General features: G+C 37.6%; 1 protein-coding gene across 1 annotated transcript in view; it reads right to left on the bottom strand.

The window, feature by feature from the left end:
• OPHN1 (oligophrenin 1) overlaps positions 1-18,640 on the bottom strand; it is a 593,683-nt gene that overhangs the window by 18,468 nt on the left and 556,575 nt on the right. The window contains exons 22-23 of the mRNA XM_047092574.1: positions 2,692-2,857; positions 1,387-1,437 (exon numbers count right to left, since the gene is read on the bottom strand). Coding sequence (XP_046948530.1) covers positions 1,387-1,437; positions 2,692-2,857 — 217 coding nt within the window. The remainder of the gene's footprint in view (positions 1-1,386; positions 1,438-2,691; positions 2,858-18,640) is intronic.

Genomic DNA, 18,640 nt, shown 5'->3' with positions numbered 1-18,640 from the left:
TGGAAGAGAAATCTGGGACTGTAACATCATTTTTATCTGTTATGGTAGAATAAATGGTAAATTATTGTCAAAGGAGAATTTGGCTTGGTCTAATGGCTGACTGCCAAGCAGAACGAGGGTGACTTGCTGTGCAGGGTCATGTCCTGGTGAGTTAGGTCTCACACCGTTGACTAGATAGTGTTAAGCATACCCCAGTTCCATTGTTGGTAAAGGCACATTTTTCTTTTAACTGACCACCTAGAAAAGCTATACTCTTATAACCCATCAGGAAGCACAATTTCAAACTCTCTGATAAGCAACATGGAGCAAGCTCACAAAAGAGTCCCTAAAGGCTATGCAGCCACTTCTCTAGATGTTATAGCCTAAAGGGTCTCAGATGCCAGACTCTGGACAATCTGTATCAATATCTTAGAAGTTTTAAAAACAAACTGGAAGGAAGGAAGGAAGGAAGGAAGGAAGGAAGGAAGGAAAAGAAAGAAAGAAAGAAAGAAAGAAAGAAAGAGGAAAGAAAGGAAGTAAAAGGAAAGGAAAGGAAAGGAAGAAAAGAGAAGAAAGAGGAAAGATAAGAGAAGAGAAGAGAAAAAAGAAATATACTCAGGTCTTACTCCTGGAGATTCTGTTTCAGTGGGTCTGGAGTCAAAGGCAAATCTATTTGTTTTTTGTTCCCTCAATTTTTTCCAGGTGATTTATATCATACCACCTAATGTTTGCTTATTCTAAGGCTGCTTATGTTAGAGTGTTACATTATGTGTATTCCTATCAGCTGCTCTTTTAGAATATAATAGAGTCTAAGTAAGTAAACTAACAAAAAAAAGACTTACGTTGAGTGTAATATTTTTTGTAGTGTTACTTAGTATGTGAGTACTGTTTGTATATCTGCGTCTGAGAGAGAGAGAGAGAAAAGAAAAGAGAAGAAAAGAAGGGGAGGAGGTGGAGGAGGAGGAGGAGGAGGAAGAAGAAATGGAAAACAGTGCCAGAGACTCAATGGCACAACAGATACGGAGATAGGCAAAGAAAGAGAGACATGAAGAAAGACAGAAAAAGAGTGAAATATACAGATAGGAGACAGAGAGACAAAGACAGAAACAGAGATATAAGTAGAAAAACACAAAGAGAGAAAGAGACTGAGAATGACAAAAACAGAGAGAAAGAAAGTGTGAGAGAGACAAATAGAGTAACAAAGAGAAACACACATGTATATAGACAAAGACAAATATACAGGGTGAGAGATGAGGAGACAGAGAGAACTAGGAGAGAGAAAGGGACACAGAGACAGAGACAGCTACAGAGAAACAGAAAAACAGAATGTAAGAGAGGAAATGAAATGCTCATGATCCACTAAATAAAAAGTAACTTGGTTCTTCTTCTGTCACTTATATGGCTTACCTTCCTGTTTTTCGGGAAGCTGTTTCAAAGAACCTGGTCCTGGAAGCCACCCTGCAAACAGAAGCCAATCAAGTCCCATGAGTTTCTCTGGAATACATATGAGAACCAATAGACAATGAGCAACACAAAAACTATAAACCAGATGGGCACCAAATGAAGGGTCTGCCTTAGCTTGCAAAGGACCTGGGTCTGAGAAGAAACCCAAGCATCAGAATGTGAAATGACTCAGAGACCGTAAGCTACTGCAAGGCTATGCCTAATGCCCTTTGCTTTCCCTTGGTTCAGAATGGTCTGAGTATGTTGTTGGTTCAGGCTATTCTTGTGAGAAATAAGTGAAACAAGTCTTTGGTTTCAAAGTATAAATTTTTGTCATTTTTGTAAATACACTTAGCTACTTAATTAACATGGTAGAGTCTTTCTTTTTCATATTTCCCCCATTTTACAATTATGGAAAACAAGAGACATGAGAAAAAGGAATACAGGAGGCAGTATATGAGAGGGATCCCAAGCACTGGCTGAAGAGAGACCAGTCAGGCTAACTGTGGCCATGAAAGGCTGATCTGTGAGAGCTGCTATGCTCCTACCTTAGCCACTCTATGCCTGGTTCCTTGGATTCCAGTCCCACCTCAGGAAAAACTGCTAGAAATCAGCTCAGTTCCTACTTTGCAAGAGGTTCTCTGGAGAATCTGAGACATTTTGGAAGATTTTTAAAAATGTTTTATTTATTTTTGAGATAGAGAGAGACAGAGCATGAGCAGGGGAGGGGCATAGAGAGAGGAAGACACAGAATTCGAAGCAGGCTCCAGGCTCTGAGCTGTCAGCACAGAGCCTGACATGGGGCTTGAACTCACAAACTGCGAGATCACGACCTGAGCCGAAGTCGGACGCCCAGCCAACTGAGCCACCCAGGCGCCCCCATTTTGGAAGATTTTTAAAAATCATAACCTTGATATAAAAAAAAGCCTAAAGGCACAAGTACAATAAATAAATCTGTTCATTAAATTACTTTAAAAACCAGTAGCAATAACAAGAAAATACAAAAAATTTCCAAAGGGAACATGAAAACAGAAGGTAATCTTATCACCCTACAGAGATCAGGGCAGTTTTAGTGAAATCTGTCAGCCTGGAGTGATGAGTGCAACACGCCAAACAGGACTTGTCTGTGACATTTCCCTAGACTATTAAGTGAACTAAGCCCTGGGGTTTTAGACTGTATACTCTTCATAATCATAATGGTGATCCTGAAAGAACTCCTGATGGCCTAACATGACCTTTAGGTCAAGGATGAGGAACAACACTACTTACACAGACGATGAGATTCCCCCTGCATTGCTAACCACAATATCTGGCTTTGGTTCTGGCTTTTGGGGAGTAGCTGCCCGGCACGGAGGATCTGGAGGCCTCACCGGAGGACGGACAATGGTTGGCTTTTCTCCTAGAGGCCGCACTTTGCTGAAACTGTCAGAGTCTCCTGAAAGAGAACACCACCAAGAACTTGAGTGGTTAGCCAATTGGAACACTATTCATGAACAGGCACCCAATCTTGGAGTTATCTTGGCTACCTCCCTTGGCCCCCACTTACTTTTGGTCACTAACAACTATGCATTTGTTTTCCTTTCTTTCTATCTTTTTTTTTTTTGGTTGGTTGATTTTGGTTTTGTTTTGTTTGTTTGTTCGTTTGTTTTTTTTTTTTTTGTTTTGCTTTTCATTCTTCCAGCAGCTTAATCCTTCAGAAAGTCTATGTTTGGAACCCAGCTCTAGAACTTCTATTTGTGTGACCTAGGGTATGTTACATCAATTTGATAATTCTTAGTTTCCTCATCTATATAATGAAGACCAATAATACTTTAACTTACAGAGATAAAAAAAAATTAATTAGGTACTAGGGTGCCGGGTGGCTCAGTCAGTTAAGCATCTGACTCTCGATTTCGGCTCAGGTTATGACCTCACAGTTCAGCTATGCACTGACAGTGCGGAGCCTGCTTGGGATTCTCTCTCTGCCTGTCCCCCACTCATATGCATGTGTTATTGCTCCTCTCTCTTTCTGTCTCAAAGTAAATAAACTTAAAAAAAAATAAGCACTAATATATTTAGTACAGGCCTGGCACATAATAGGCACTTAGTCAATGTTTTATAATGAATTTGAATCTGTTAGTTTTGTAATTACCAAAACTCAGGTCTTTTTTACTTAGACCTTGACTATGGTAGCAGTATTCCAACTTGCCTCCCTGCCTCTATGTCTCTGGTTTCCAGGTCAGTCAGTACAAAATAAATATACATAATTATTTATGAAATGGTTCTGGCAGGAGTTTATGACATGGATGCACTTACACATTACTGGTAGCACTGTACACCAGGCTAATTCTGTCTATATAGCCATAAAGAATTCTGGAAAATGTGGATGCAAAATCATACATAAGGCATAGTTTATACTTATTGATCCAATTGATCCACGTTGGGGAATAAGCCCAAGGGAATTAACCCCTCCCCAAAATAGGAAAAAACAATCAGAACAAAAACATGCTTCTTAATAGCAAATACTCGGACCCAGCACAAAGAATAAGCAAACCAATTTTTATAAGCACTTAACCAGTAAATATTACACATGAACTGACAAAGATTTGGGGCAGGTTAAAAAATATACATGCATTTAAAATAATATTAAGTAATGGGGCACCTGGGTGGCTCAGTTGGTTAAGCATCTGACTCTTGATTTCAGCTCAGATCATGATCTCATGGTTTGTGAGTTAGAGACCCACGTCAGGCTCTGAGTTGACAGTGCAGAACCTGTTTGGGATTCTCTTTCTCCTTCTCTCTCTGTTTTTCCTTCCCTATCTCTCTCTCTACCAAAAATAAATAAACTTTAAAAAATAATTTTAAAAATTAAAATTAAAATATTAAGTGGAAAAAAAAACGCTAAAAGTATTTATGGCCTGCAGAACATTATAGGGAAATAGACACATGTGCAACTAAGGGTGTTATCATGGAGGAGCTAAGATGGCATTAGAATAGGAGGACTCTAGGCTCATCTCATCCCTCAAACACAGCTAGATAACTATCAAATCATTCTAAATACCCCAGAAATCAACCTGAAGACTGACAGAGCAAACTCCACAACTAAAGGCAGAGAAGAAGCCACATTGAGGAAGGTAGAGGTGCAGAGACATGGTTTGTGAGAAAAAAATAGATGGCAGGTGCTGCAGAGGGGAAGGGGCATGGTCATGAAGAAAGGCAAGAGAGAGAGAGGAGAGCACAGGGGAATGCACAAGGAGAACATTTCCCCAAAGCCATTGACTGGGAAAATTAGAGGAGCTGATTTTCATGAGTTCTTGCAACTGGGGGGGGGGAGGGTTAAATGTTGGTGTGCTTGGCTATGATACAGACCTGAGTGTACTGCTCTAATTCTGGAGAGATGGCAGGCAAACAACCAAGGGGCAGATGGCATGGGAAAAGTGATCTGAAGAATGCTTGGGGCACACAGGGGGAGATTACTCCCTATTCCTGGAGTACCTCCATGAGAGTCAGAGTTCAGGAAGATGCCTCTCTGAGGACAGAGGAGCTGGCTATCAACATTTCCCTCATCTGCCACTCAGTACAAACACAGGGCCAACTACAGAGGGCACCTTGGCCCTACACTGGCTGCCTAACTTGCTTAAACCAGGTCCCACACTCTTGTGCTCTGGAGCAACTGACCTTCTCAATCAAACTTGCCTCAATTCCAGCTTGGTAGGCCCTTCACCAAGAAGACCAGTGCAGACCCCTGCCCACACCATATTCCTAAAGCCTGGAGTTATAAAAGTCAGCAAGCTTGGCTGGGATATAGCCCAGAAAGCACTGTGCTGCTCCTGGAAAGAAGGCAGTATACACCCCAGAGTCTGATAGTGTGGAAACAGCTATCTGAAAAGCACCTGGGACATATAGGGGAAGATTATTTGATCTTCTCAGAGTGCTTCCCTCACAGACATTATGCATGGAGGTACCTCTCCATGGACAAGGGAGATAGCTGGTGCCATTTCTCCCTACTCACACTCCTCAACATAAACACAGAACCACCTGCAATAAGCACCATAGCACCAACACTAGCTTCCTAGCCTGCTTACACCAGGTCCCTGTGCTCTGGAGGTACTGCCCTTCTAGGTCTAGCTTGTATCACTGACAGCATAGTGGGCCCCTTCCCTAGAGGACCAGCAGAAACCCCTGTCCACATTGCATCTCCTGGCCAGAGCATTCTGCAGGGCTTCATTTCTATTGAAAGTAGCATCATGTCTCATTTCACAAAGAGACCAGAGCACACCTAGTTAAACCTCACTACATTAAGATCAGGGACCAAACACTGACTAATGTAGGCAAGGAGAATGTCTGCAGAGGACTGGCCTGAATGATGGAGCACTTAAACACAACAGAAAACATTCAGCATATACCAGAGTCATTCCCTGATGCTTCAGGCCATGGATAGTATATGACCTCTTCTTCCCAAAGCCATTACTCTCAGGAACAGAAAACATGACTGGATTGTCTAACACAGCAAAGAAGACAGGGACTTATAAAAAACTGTGAAGATGGAGGGATTTATCCCAAATGAAACAACAAGATAAGGTCAAAGCCACAGATCCAAGTGAAACAGATATAAGTAACATGCCTGATGGAAAATTTAAAGCAACAATCATAAGGATACTTGCTGAGCTGGAGGAAAGAATAGGAGACTTCAGGGAGAACCTTACCACAGAGATAAAAGAGTTAAAAAATAATCAGTCAGAAACGAAAAATGCAACACTGACATTGGAAACATGCTTGTGCTATAAACACAAGCTGGAAGAATTAGAGTAAAGAATAAGTAATATAAAGAATAAAATAATGGAAGATAATGAAGCTGAGCAAAAGAGAGAAAGAAGACTTATGGAACACAAGAATAGATTAAAGAACTCAGTGACTCCATCAAATGTAATAACATTTACATTATAAGCGTCACAGAAGAAGAAGAGAGAGAAGCGGGCAGAAAATGTATTTGAGGAAATCATAGCTTAAAACTCCCCTAATCTAGGAAACAAAACAGAAATCCAGATCCAGGAGGCACAGAGATGTCTTATCAAAATCAACAAAAGCTGGACAACACCAAGATATATTATAATTAAATTTGAAAAATAAAGTAATTAAAAAAATCTTAAAAGCATCAAGAGAAAAGAAGTTCCTAACTTTCAAGGGAAGACCCATAAGACTAGGTAAAGATTTCTAACAGAAACTTGGCAAGCCGGAAGGGAGTGACATGATTCATTCAAAATGCTGAATGGGAACAACATGTAGCCATGAATACTCTATCCAGCAAGGCTATCACACACAATTGAAGGAGAATTAAATAGTTCCCCAGACAAACAAAAACTAAAGGAGTTTGTGACCACTAAATCAGCATTGCAAGTATTAAAGAGGACTCTTTAGGTGGAAAGTAAAGACCCAAAGTGACAAAGACAAGAAAGGGACAGAGAGTATCTCCAGAAACAACAATAAAACAAATAATGAAATCACACTAAATACATATCTATCAATAATTACTCTGAATGTAAATGGACCAAACATGCCAAGAAAAAAACAGAGAGTGTCAGAATGAATTTAAAAAAACCCAAGACCCATGTAAATGTTCCCTACAAGAGCCTCATTTTAGACCAAAAGACACCTAAGATTGAAAGTGAGGGGATGGAGAAAATTTTATCATGCAAATGGATGTTAAAAGAAAGCTGGAGTAGCAATACTTATGTCGGACAAAGTAGATGTTAAACCAAAGACTGAAGAAAGGCACTATATTATAATAAAGGGGATAATCCAACAAGAAGATCTAACGATTGTAAATATTTATGCTCCCAACATGGAACAGTCAGATATATAAAACAACAACAAAAAAGGAACTCGTTGATACTACTACAATAATAGTAGAGGATTTTAACACCCATACTTACATCAATGGACACATCATCTGAGCTGATAATCAACAAGGAAATAATGGCTTTGAATGACACCCTGGATCAGATGGATTTAACAGATATATTCAAAACATTCCATTCTAAAACAGCAGAATGCACATTCTTTGGAAGTGCACATGGGACATTCTGCAGGTCATAGTTCAGGCCTCACCAAGTACCAAAAGATTGAGATCATATGCATATTTTCTGAACACAACGCTAGGAAACTTTAAGTCAACTATAAGAAAAATATTGGAAAGACCACATATACATGAGTGTTAAACAGCATGCTGTTTAAACTTCAGCATATACATGAGTGTTAAACTAAACAATGAATGGATCAACCAGGAAATCAAAGAAGATATAAAAAATACATGGAAACAAATGAAAATAAAAACACAATGGCCCAAAACCTTTCTGATGCAGCAAAAGCAGTCCTAAGAAGGAAAGAGATAGCACTACAGGTCCACTTCAAGAGGCAAGAAAAATCTCAAATAAACAGCTTAACTTTACACCTAAAGGAATTAGAAAAAGAACAAGAAACAAAACCTGTAGCAAACAGAAGGGAGTAAATAATAAAGGCTAAAGCAGAAATAAATGATATAGAATCAAAGAAACCTAGTAGAACAGATCAATGAAAGCAGGAACTGGTTCTTTAAAAAAATATAATAAAATGAAAAACCTAGAGCCAGACTTACCAAAAAAGAAAGAACCCAAATAAATAAAGTCACAAATTGGAGAGGAAAAACAACAACCAACACCACAGAAATACAATTGGAATATCATGAAAAAAATATATGTCAACAAATTGGACAACCTAGAAAAATGGATGAATTCCTAGAAACATAAACTATGAAAACTGAAACAGGAAGAAAACAGAAAACTTGAATAGAGTGATAAACCAGCAAAGAAACTGAATCAGTAATCAAAAAATCTCCCAAAAAACAAAAGCCCAGAGCCAGATGGCTTCACAGGTAAATTCTACCAAATATTTAATGAGAAGTTAATACTCATTCTTCTCAAACTATTCCAAAAAATAGAAAAGGAAGGTAAACTTCCAAATTCATTGTATGAGGCTAGCATCACCCTGATACCAAAACCAGATAAAGACTGCACCAAAAAAGAGTATAGGCCAATATCCCTGATGAACATGTAGGCAGAAAGTCTCAATAAAATACTAGCAAACTGAATCAAACAGTACATTCACTATAATCAAATGGGATTTATTTCTGGGTTTCAAGGGTGTTTCGATATTTGCCAATCAATCTATGTGATATACCATATTAATAAAAGATAGTATAAGAATCATATGATCCTTTCATTGGTGGAGAAAATGCATTTGACCAAGTACAACATACATTCATGATAGTTACCTGTAACAAAGTAGGGTTAGAGGAATCATACTTCAACATAATAAAGGCCACATATGAAAAACCTAAAGCTAATATCATCCTCAATGGGGAAGAACTGAGAGCTTTCCCTCTAAGGTCAGGAAGAAGACAGGGATGCCCATCTCACCATTGTTATTTAACACAGTATGGCAAGTCCTAGCCACAGCAATCAGACAATAAAAAGAAATCAAAAGCATCCAAATTGACAATAAAAAAAGTAAAATGTTCATTATTTGCAGATAACATGATACTCTATATAGAAAACTTGAAAGATTCCACCAAAATATTGCAAGATGTTATACACAAATTCAGGAAAGATGCAGGATACAAATTCAATGACAGAAATCTGTTACATTTCTATACACCAATAATGAAACAGCTGAAAAGAGAAATTAAAAGAATAATCCAAATTGTAATTGCAAAACCATAAGATACCTAGGAACAAACCTAACCAAAGAGGTAAAATATCTGTAATCCAAAAACTATAAAACACTTATGAAAGAAATTGAAGATGACATAAAGAAATGAAAAAATATTCCATGTTCATGGATTGGAAGAACAAATATTGTTAAAATGTCTATTTTTCCCAAAGCAATCTAGACATTTAATGCAATCCCTATCAAAATACCACCAGCATTTTTCACAGAGCTAGAATAAACAATCCTAAAATTTGTATGGAACCACAAAAGACCCCAAATAGCTAAGCAAACCTTGAAAAACAAAAGCAGACTGGAGGCATGACAATTCCAGACTTCAAGTCATATTACAAAGCTGTAGTTATGAAGACATTATGGTACTGGCACAAAAATAGACATATAGATCAACAGAACAGAATAGAAAACCCAGAAATCAACTCACAAGTATATGGTAGATTAAACTTTGATACAGCAGGAGATAATATCCAATGGAAAAAAGACAGTCTCTTAATGATAATGGGAAAAGTGAACAGCAAAATGCAAAAGAGTGAAATTGGTCCTCTTTATTACACCATACACAAAAATAAATTCAAAATGGATGAAAGACCTAAATGTGAGACAGGAAACCATTAAAATCCTAGAGAAGAACACAGGCAGTGACCCCTATGACATCATCCACAGCAACTTCTTACTAGATATGTCTCCTGAGGCAAGGGAGACAAAAGCAAAAATGATATATTGGGATTTGATCAAAATAAAAAGCTTCCGCACAGCAAAAGAATCAATCAAAACTAAAAGGCAATCTAAAGAATGGGAGTAGATATTTGCAAATGATGTATCTCATTAAAGGTTAGTATCCAAAATATATAAAGAACTTATAAACCTCAACACTCCAAAAACCAAAGAATCCAGTTATAAATGGACAGAAACATGAATACACTTTTTTTTTCTAAAGAAGACATCCATATGGTCAACATATGCATGAAAAGATGTTCAATATCACATATCATCATGGAAAGACTAATCAAAACCATGATGAGATACCACCTTACACCTGTGAGAATGGCTAAAATTAATGACACGTGAAACAACATATGTTGGTGAGGATGTGGAAAGGGGAACACTTTTGCCCTGTGGTGGAAATGAGAACTGGTGCAGCCATGTTGGAGAACAGTATGGAGGTTCCCTAAAAATTCATAAATAGGGGCTGAGCCTGGGTGGCTCAGTCGGTTGAGCTTCCAACTTTGGCTCAGGTCATGATCTCATGGTCTCTGAGTTCGAGCCCCGCATCAGGCTCTGTGCTGGCAGCTCAGAGCCTGGAGCCTGCTTTAGATTCTGTGTCTCCCTCTCTCTCTGACCCTCCCCCATTCATGCTCTGTCTCTCTCTGTCTCAAAAATAAATAAACATTAAAAAATTAAAACTAAATTAAAAAATATATAAATAGAACTACCTGATTATGTAGCAATTGCACCCTTACTTATTTACCCAAATTATACAAAAATGCTAATTTGAAAGGATACATTCACCCTGATATTTATAGCAGCATAAGAAAATGGCCAAATTATGGAAAGAGCCCAAATGTCCATACCCTGATGAATGGATAAAGAAGATGTGGAATGGATATATATATTACAATGGCATAATACTCATCAATAAGAAAGAATGAAATCTTGTAATTTGCAATCATGTGGATGGAGGTAGAGAGTATTATGATAAGTAAAATAAATCAGAGACAAAAACCATATTATTTCACACATATATGGAATTTAAGAAACAAAACAAATGAACATGGTGGGGGGGGAGGAGAGGAAAAGCAAGAAACAGACTCTTAATTTATACAGAACAAACTGACGGTTATTGAGTGGCAATGTGTTTGATAGGTGATGGAGATTAATGAGTGCATATGTTATGATGAGCACAGGGTGTCATATCTAAGTTTTGAATCACTAAATTGTACACCTGAAACTAATATCATACTGTATGTTAACTAATTGGAATTTAAAGAAAAATTTGGGAAAAAAAGAGGTTTTATATATATATATATAATGAAATATTACTTAGTCATAAAAAAGAATGAAATCTTGCCATTTGCAATGATGTGGATGGAGCTACAGATTATTTTGCCAAGTGAAATAAGTCTGTCAGAGAAAGACAAATACCATACGATATCACTCATACATGGAATTTAAGAAACAAAACAAGTGATCATGGCAAGAAAATTGAGAGGTACACAAAGATACAGACTCTTAACCCTGAGAACAAATTTGAGGTTTTACTGGATGTGAGGTAGGTAGGGGGATGGGTGAAATGGGTGATGAAGATTAAGGAGTGTACTTGTTTTGGTGAGCACAGGGCATCATATATAAGTGTTGAATCACTAAGTTGTACACTTGAAACTAATATTACACTGTATGTTATATAAATGGAAGCTAAATAAAAGCTAAAAAAAGAGTAATAAAAATTGTGTCAGTAGACCTTGATATATATTAATTTTTTAAAAGGACATCTTGATACTTTCAAGTTTTCTTCTATAAAACATTAAGGTAGAGGAGGGGACAAGATGGCAGAACAGCATGGAAGCTTTTTTTTTTTTTAGTCTCTCATCCCTGAAATGCAGCTAGATCAATGCTAAACCACCTTGTATACCTAGAAAACTGATTTTAGGATTAACACAAAAATCTGCAAACCTGAACCACAGAATTCAGCAGGTATGTGGTGCAGAGAGGTGAACTGGGGGAGAGAGAAGTCTCAGAGGTCAGGGAGCTGTTTTTGCTTGTGCAGAGAGGATGGAGACAGGGGGAGAATATTAGAAAAGCACTCCCCCCTCCCAAAAGCAGCTTCAGAGAAAAGTAAGAGTCAAAACAGCTTCAGGGGCTGAGCAAAAAAGGGAGAAAGGAGAAAGGAGAGGGTTTAAATTCTATTAAGATTCCATAACCAGGGGGAGCACAGAGTCTGAAACTCTGCAGCTCAATACCTGGAGGTGCTCTGGTGGGAAGGGCAAATCCCTGGAAGCAGAGAGCAAGGTCTAAAGGGTCCTCAGGCCACACGCAGAGAGGATGTTCCCCTGTTGGGAGGACATTTAGTAGAGGCAGTGTGGCCTCCCCACTGTCAAAGGTCCCAGAAGACCCAGAGAATGGCCACATTGATTGGTGTTAGAGAGGAGGTTAAGGGTGAAGCCTGGCACCAGATGTGTGTTGTGATTTGCCATAATCCCTAAAATACTGCTGGTACATGATTACAAGTACTTTTTCTGGGGAAGGCTGGCACCTGGCTGTAGTCTCTGGTCATAGGCAGTGGCACAGTCTTGTGAATATTCCTGAGGGCAGGCCGGGACACGGCCACTGCTTAGTGAGACCCTCTCCCAGAGAGTCATAAAGGGTCAAAGCTGCAGTCCCTCAGAAGTGAGGGGTTGAGAAACACAGCCCCATCTGAAATAAAACTCAGGAGGGAGGTGCAGCCTGGTAGCCTGACAGTTTGGTCATGGACAGTGTAGAAGTGAGGAGTGGACGGAAGCTGGAGACAAAATAGAGCTGCTTGATTGCCGGGTGGGGAGAGCACAGAGTTCCGATACTAGAGGCTGGGTAGCTGGGTGACCACGCCTACACATGCCACAACAATCCACCACATTAAGCTAAGCAGCACCACCTAGTGGAGAACAGAGCTGTTACACTAAACCCCACCCAACTGGTCCACCACTATCTTGAGAAACACCACAAATGTCTTCGCCTGCTTAGTTTATGGACTATAAAGTGCTTCACACTTTGACTTCTAGGGGAAACCGGATGTAATTAAATCATATTTGTTTCTGTTTGCTGGGACATCTATTCGATTTTCTTTTCTTTTTCTTTTTTCTTTTTTATTCTTGAATACAGAAAGAAAAAATTTATTTTTACTTTCCATTTTTACTAAAAATTTTTCTTTAAATTTTTTCTATTTTTTTTTACTTTTTTGAAATTTTTATGTTCTATTTTACTCCCATCATTTCATTTTATTCTATTTATTGCATTCATTTTTCCAAACTTTCAAACATTTCCCTTTCTCCACTCTTTTTTTATCTTTTCCTTTTTTCTCTAATCTATCAATTTTTTCAACAACCAGACCAAAACACACCCAGAATCCAGCCTCATTTATTTGATTTTTTGTATTGTTTTGTTTAATTTTTAGTTGTTTTTTTTACTTAAAAATTTTTTTCTTAATGTTTATTTATTATTGAGAGACAGAGAGAGACAGAGCATGAGCATGGGAGGGACAGAGAGAGGAGGGGACACAGAATCTGAAGCAGGCTCCAGGATCTGAGCTCTCAGCACAGAGCCTGACATGGGGCTTGAACTCACAAACCATGAGATCATGACCTGAGCTGAAGTTGGATGCTCAACAGACTGGGCTACCCAGGCGCCCCTTTATTTTTTACTTTATTAATTACTTCTCTACCGTGGCAGCATATATTCAATGTGCTGAATTGGAAAAATATGCAGCCAAGAATTCTTTATCCAGAAAGGCTGTCATTCAGAATAGAAAGAAAAATAAAAAGCTCCCAGACAAACAAAAATTAAAGGAGTTTATGACCACCAAACCAACCCTGCAAGAAATTTTAAGGGGTACTCTATGAATGGGAGAAAAGACAAAAAACAACCCCAAAAGACCAAAAGCAATAAAGACTAGAAGGGAACATAGAACACCATCAGAAACTCCAACTCTACAGACGACATAATGGCAGTAAATTCATATCTTTCAGTACTCACTCTAATCTATCTTTCAGTACTCACTGTAATCATCAATGGACTAAACGTTCCAATCAAAAGACATAGAGTAACAGAATGAATAAGAAAACAAGATCCATCTATATGCTGTTTATAAGAGACCCACTTTACACATAAAGACACATTCAGATTGAAAGTAAGGGGATGGAGAACCATCTACCATGCTAATGGTCCCCAAAATAAAGCTGGAGTAGCCATAATTATATCATATTATCTAGATTTGAAAATAATGACTCTAACAAGGGATAAAGAAGGACATTATATCAAAATTAAGGGGTCTATCCACCAAGAAGATGTAACAATTGTAAACATTTATGCTCTAAACGTGACAGAGCCCAAATATATAAGTCAATTAATCACAAACATAAAGAAACTCATTGATAAAATACCATAATAGTAGGGGACTTCAACACCTCACTTGCAGCAAAGGACAGATCATCTAAACAGAAAATCAACAAGGAAACACTGGCTTTGAATGAAACACTGCAATATATATATATATATATATATATATATATATATATATATATCATCCTAAAGCAGCAGAATACACAATCTTCTCCAGTGCACATGAAACATTCTCCAGCATAGACCAAGTACATAGCACTCCAGGCCTTCCTAAAGAAGGAGAAATGTCTCAGATACACAACCTAACCTTACACACCTTAAAGAGCTGTTAAAAGAACAGCAAATAAAACCAAAATCAGCAGAAGACAAGATAATAATAAAGATTAGAGCAGTAATTAATGCTATCGAAACCAGTAGAACAGATGAATAAAACCAGAAGCTGGCTCTTTGAAAGAATTAGCAAAATTGATAAACCACTAGCCAGTTTGATCAAAAAGAAAAAGGACCCAAATAAATAAAATCAAGAATGAAAGAGGAGAGATCACAACCAATACAGCAGAAATATAAGCAATAATAGAAGAATATTATGAGCAATTATAGGCTAATAAAATGGGCAATCTGGAAGAAATGGACAAATTCCTAGAAACATATAAACTACCAAAATGAAACAGGGAAGAAATATAAAATTTGAACAGACCCATAACCAGGAAAGAAATCGAATTAGTAATCAAAAATCTCCCAAAAAACAAGAGTCCAGGGCCAGATGGCTTTCCAGGAGAATTCTACCAAACATTTAAAGAAGAGTTAACACCTATCCTTTTGAAGCTCTTCCAAAAATAGAAATGGAAGGAAAACTTCCAAACTCATTCTATGAAGCCAGCATTACCTTGATTCCCAAGCCAGACAAAGACCCCACTAAAAAGAACTATAGACCAACTTCCCTGATAAACATGGATGCAAAAATCCTCAACAAGATAGTAGCCAATCGTATCCCACAATACAATAAAAAAAAATTATTCACCACGACCAAGTGGGATTTATGTCTGGGATGCAGGGCTGGTTCAATATCCACAAAACAGGCAATGTTATAGATACATCACATCAATAAAAGAAAGGAGAAGAACTAGAACAAGATCAAGAACAAGATCAAGAACAAGATCAAGAACAAGAACTGCATCCTCTCAATAGATGCAGAAAAAGCATTTGATAAAATATAGCATTCTTTCTTGATAAAAACCTTCAAGAAAGTAGGGATAGAAGGATGATACCTCAAGTCATAAAAGCCATATATGAAAGACCCACCGCTAATATCGCCCTCAATGGGGAAAAACTGAGAGCTTTCCCCTAAGGTCAGGAACACAAGAGGGATGTCCACTCTCCCCACTGTTATTCAACATAGTATTGGAAGTCTTAGCCTCAGAAAGCAGGCAAAAGAACTGAATAAAAATATCCAAGTCAGCCAGGAGGAAGTCAAACTTTCACTCTTCAAAACAAACATGATACAGTATACGGAAAACCGGAAAGAATTCACCAAAAAACTGCTAGAACTGATTCATGAACTCAGCAAAGTCACAGGATACAAAATCAATGCACAGAAATCGGTTGCATTTCTAAACACCAATAATGAAGTAACAGAGAACTCAAGGAATCAATCCCATTTACAATTGCACCAAAACCCATAAAATACCTACGAATAAACCTAACCAAAGATGTAAAAGATCTGTATGCTGAAAACTATAGAAAGCTGATGAAGGAAATTGAAGAAGACACAAAAAAAATTTTAAAAAAGTGTTCCATGCTCCTGGATAGGAATAACAAATATTTTTAAAATGTCAATACTACCCAAAGCAATCTACGTATTCAATGCAATCCCTATCAAAATAACCACAGAATTCTTCACAGAGCTAGAACAAACAATCCTAAAAGTTGTATGGAACCAGAAAAGACCCCAAATGTTCAAAGGAATCTTGAAAAAGGAAACCAAAGCTGGAGGCATCACAATCCCAGACTTCAAGATGTATTACAAAGCTGTAATCATCAAGATAGTATGGTACTGGAACAAAAACAGACATATAGATCAATGGAACAGGATATAGAACCCAGAAATGGACCCACAAATGTATGGCCAACTAATCTTCAACAAAGCAGGAAAGACTATCCAATGGAATAAAGACAGTCTCTTCAGCAAATGCTGCTGGGAAAACTGGACAGCGACATGCAGAAAAATGAACCTGGACTGCTTTCTTACACCATACACAAAAATAACTCAAAATGCATGAAAGACCTAAATGTAAGAAAGGAAGCCATCAAAATCCTCCAGGAGAAAGCAGGCAAAAACTTTCACCTTGGCTGCAGCAAATTCTTACTCAGCACATCTCCAGAGGCAAGGAAAACAAAAGCAAAAATGAACTATTGGGACCCCATTAAAATAAAAAAACTTCTGCACAGGGAAGTAAGCAATCAGCAAACCTAAAAGGCAACTGATGGAATGGGAGAAGATATTTGCACATGACACATCAGATAAAGGGTTAGTATCCAAAATCTATAAAGAACTCATCAAACTCAACACCCAAAAAAACAAATAATCCAGTGAAGAAATGGGCAAAAGACATGAATAGACACTTCTCCAAAGACATCCAGATGGCTGACAGACATGAAAAAATGCTCAACGTCACTCAACATCAGGGAAATACAAATCAAAACCACAATGAGATACCACCTCACACGTGTCAGAATGGCTAACATTAACAACTCAGGCAACAATGTTGATGTTGGTGATGGATGCAGAGAAAGAGGATCTCTTTTGCACTGCTGGTGGGAATTCAAACTGGTGCAGCTACTCTGGAAACCAGTATGGAGGTTCCTCAAAAAATTAAAAATTGAACTACCCTATGACCCAGCAATTTCAGTACTAGGTATTTATCCAAGTGATACAGGTGCGCTGTTTCAAAGGGGCACATGTACCCCAATGTTTAGAGCAGTGCTATCGACAATAGCCAAAGTATGGAAAGAGCTCAAGTGTCTATTGATGGATGACTGGATAAAGAATATATATGTATGTATATATATGTGTATATATATATATGTATATATATATCACATCTTCTTGTAATATGCCATTATATATACACATATGTATATGTATATGTATATGTATATGTATATGTATACATATGTATATGTATACATATACATATGTCTATGTATATGTGTGTGTATGTGTATATATATATATATATATATATAATGGCATATTACTCAGCAATCAAAAAGAATGAAATCTTGCCATTTGCAACTATGTGGATGGAACTAGAGGGTATTATGCTAAGCGAAATTAGTCAGAGAAAGACAAAATATGACTTCACTCATATGAGGAATTTAAGATACAAAACAGATGAATATAAGGGATGGGAAGCAAAAATAATATGAAAATAGGGAGGGGGACAAAACATAAAAGACTCTTAAATATGGAGAACAAACAGAGGGTTGCCAGAAGGATTGTGGGAAGGGTGATGGGCTAAATGGGTAAGAAGCATTAAGAAATCTACTCCTGAAATCATCGTTGCACTATATGCTAACTAACTTGGATATAAATTCAACAATAAATTAATCAATTAAAAAAATTAAGGCAAATATAAAAAATTATTAACTTAATCTATTACTTTAATTATTACTTTATTATTTACTGTTATAATTTTTAATACTGTTATATATTTTACCTTAAGTATTTTAACAGTTTTTTCTTCTTATAGTTCTTTTACATGGCTATAAAATTCACAGGACAAAGTTCAAATTCCTTAATATAAATTCAAGGCCCTCTATGAGCTAGTCCCAAATTATGAACCCAGGCAGCAACTCTGGACCTTATCTTCAAGCTCTACTCTAGTCAAACTGGACTACTCACTGCCCTATCAAATCAAGCCCTTGAGTCTTATTTCTGTGTGAGACAGTATGGTATAGTGGAAAGTACAAAAATCTGGAGTTGGGTAAGCCTGATTTTGAGACCTTGTTCTGCTACTTCCAAGCTATGGGACTCTGGAGAGTTATTTCACCCCTTTGACCATCAATGTCTTCACCTGGGAAGTGAGTCCAATAACCTCTCCTCAGCAGATGATTGTAAGGACTAAACTAGATAGTCTGTTTAGAATGCCTAGCATATAGTATGGATAAGTTAATGTTAGACTCTGTTTTGCTTCCTACCTGATACATGCCCCAGTTCTCATGTCTTATCTGTATTGTAACCATCCCTTAAAACTCAGTTCAAATCTCATCCCTCTGAACACTTCAGGTGGCATAGCAGATTTACATTCATGTAAACACTCATTAAGTGCTTATATATTGCCTTGTGGTTCTTTTTAAATTTACCCAGGTAGCCATTCTGGTGAGG

Source organism: Lynx rufus, unplaced genomic scaffold, assembly GCF_022079265.1.
Source record: "Lynx rufus isolate CCGP_SWC_20201006 ecotype Redwood Valley unplaced genomic scaffold, mLynRuf1.p SCAF_30, whole genome shotgun sequence".
In the NCBI taxonomy this organism is placed as follows: Eukaryota; Metazoa; Chordata; class Mammalia; order Carnivora; family Felidae; genus Lynx; species Lynx rufus.
Note: the sequence above shows the minus strand (reverse complement) of the source record. Positions and strands in the feature narration are given on the sequence as shown.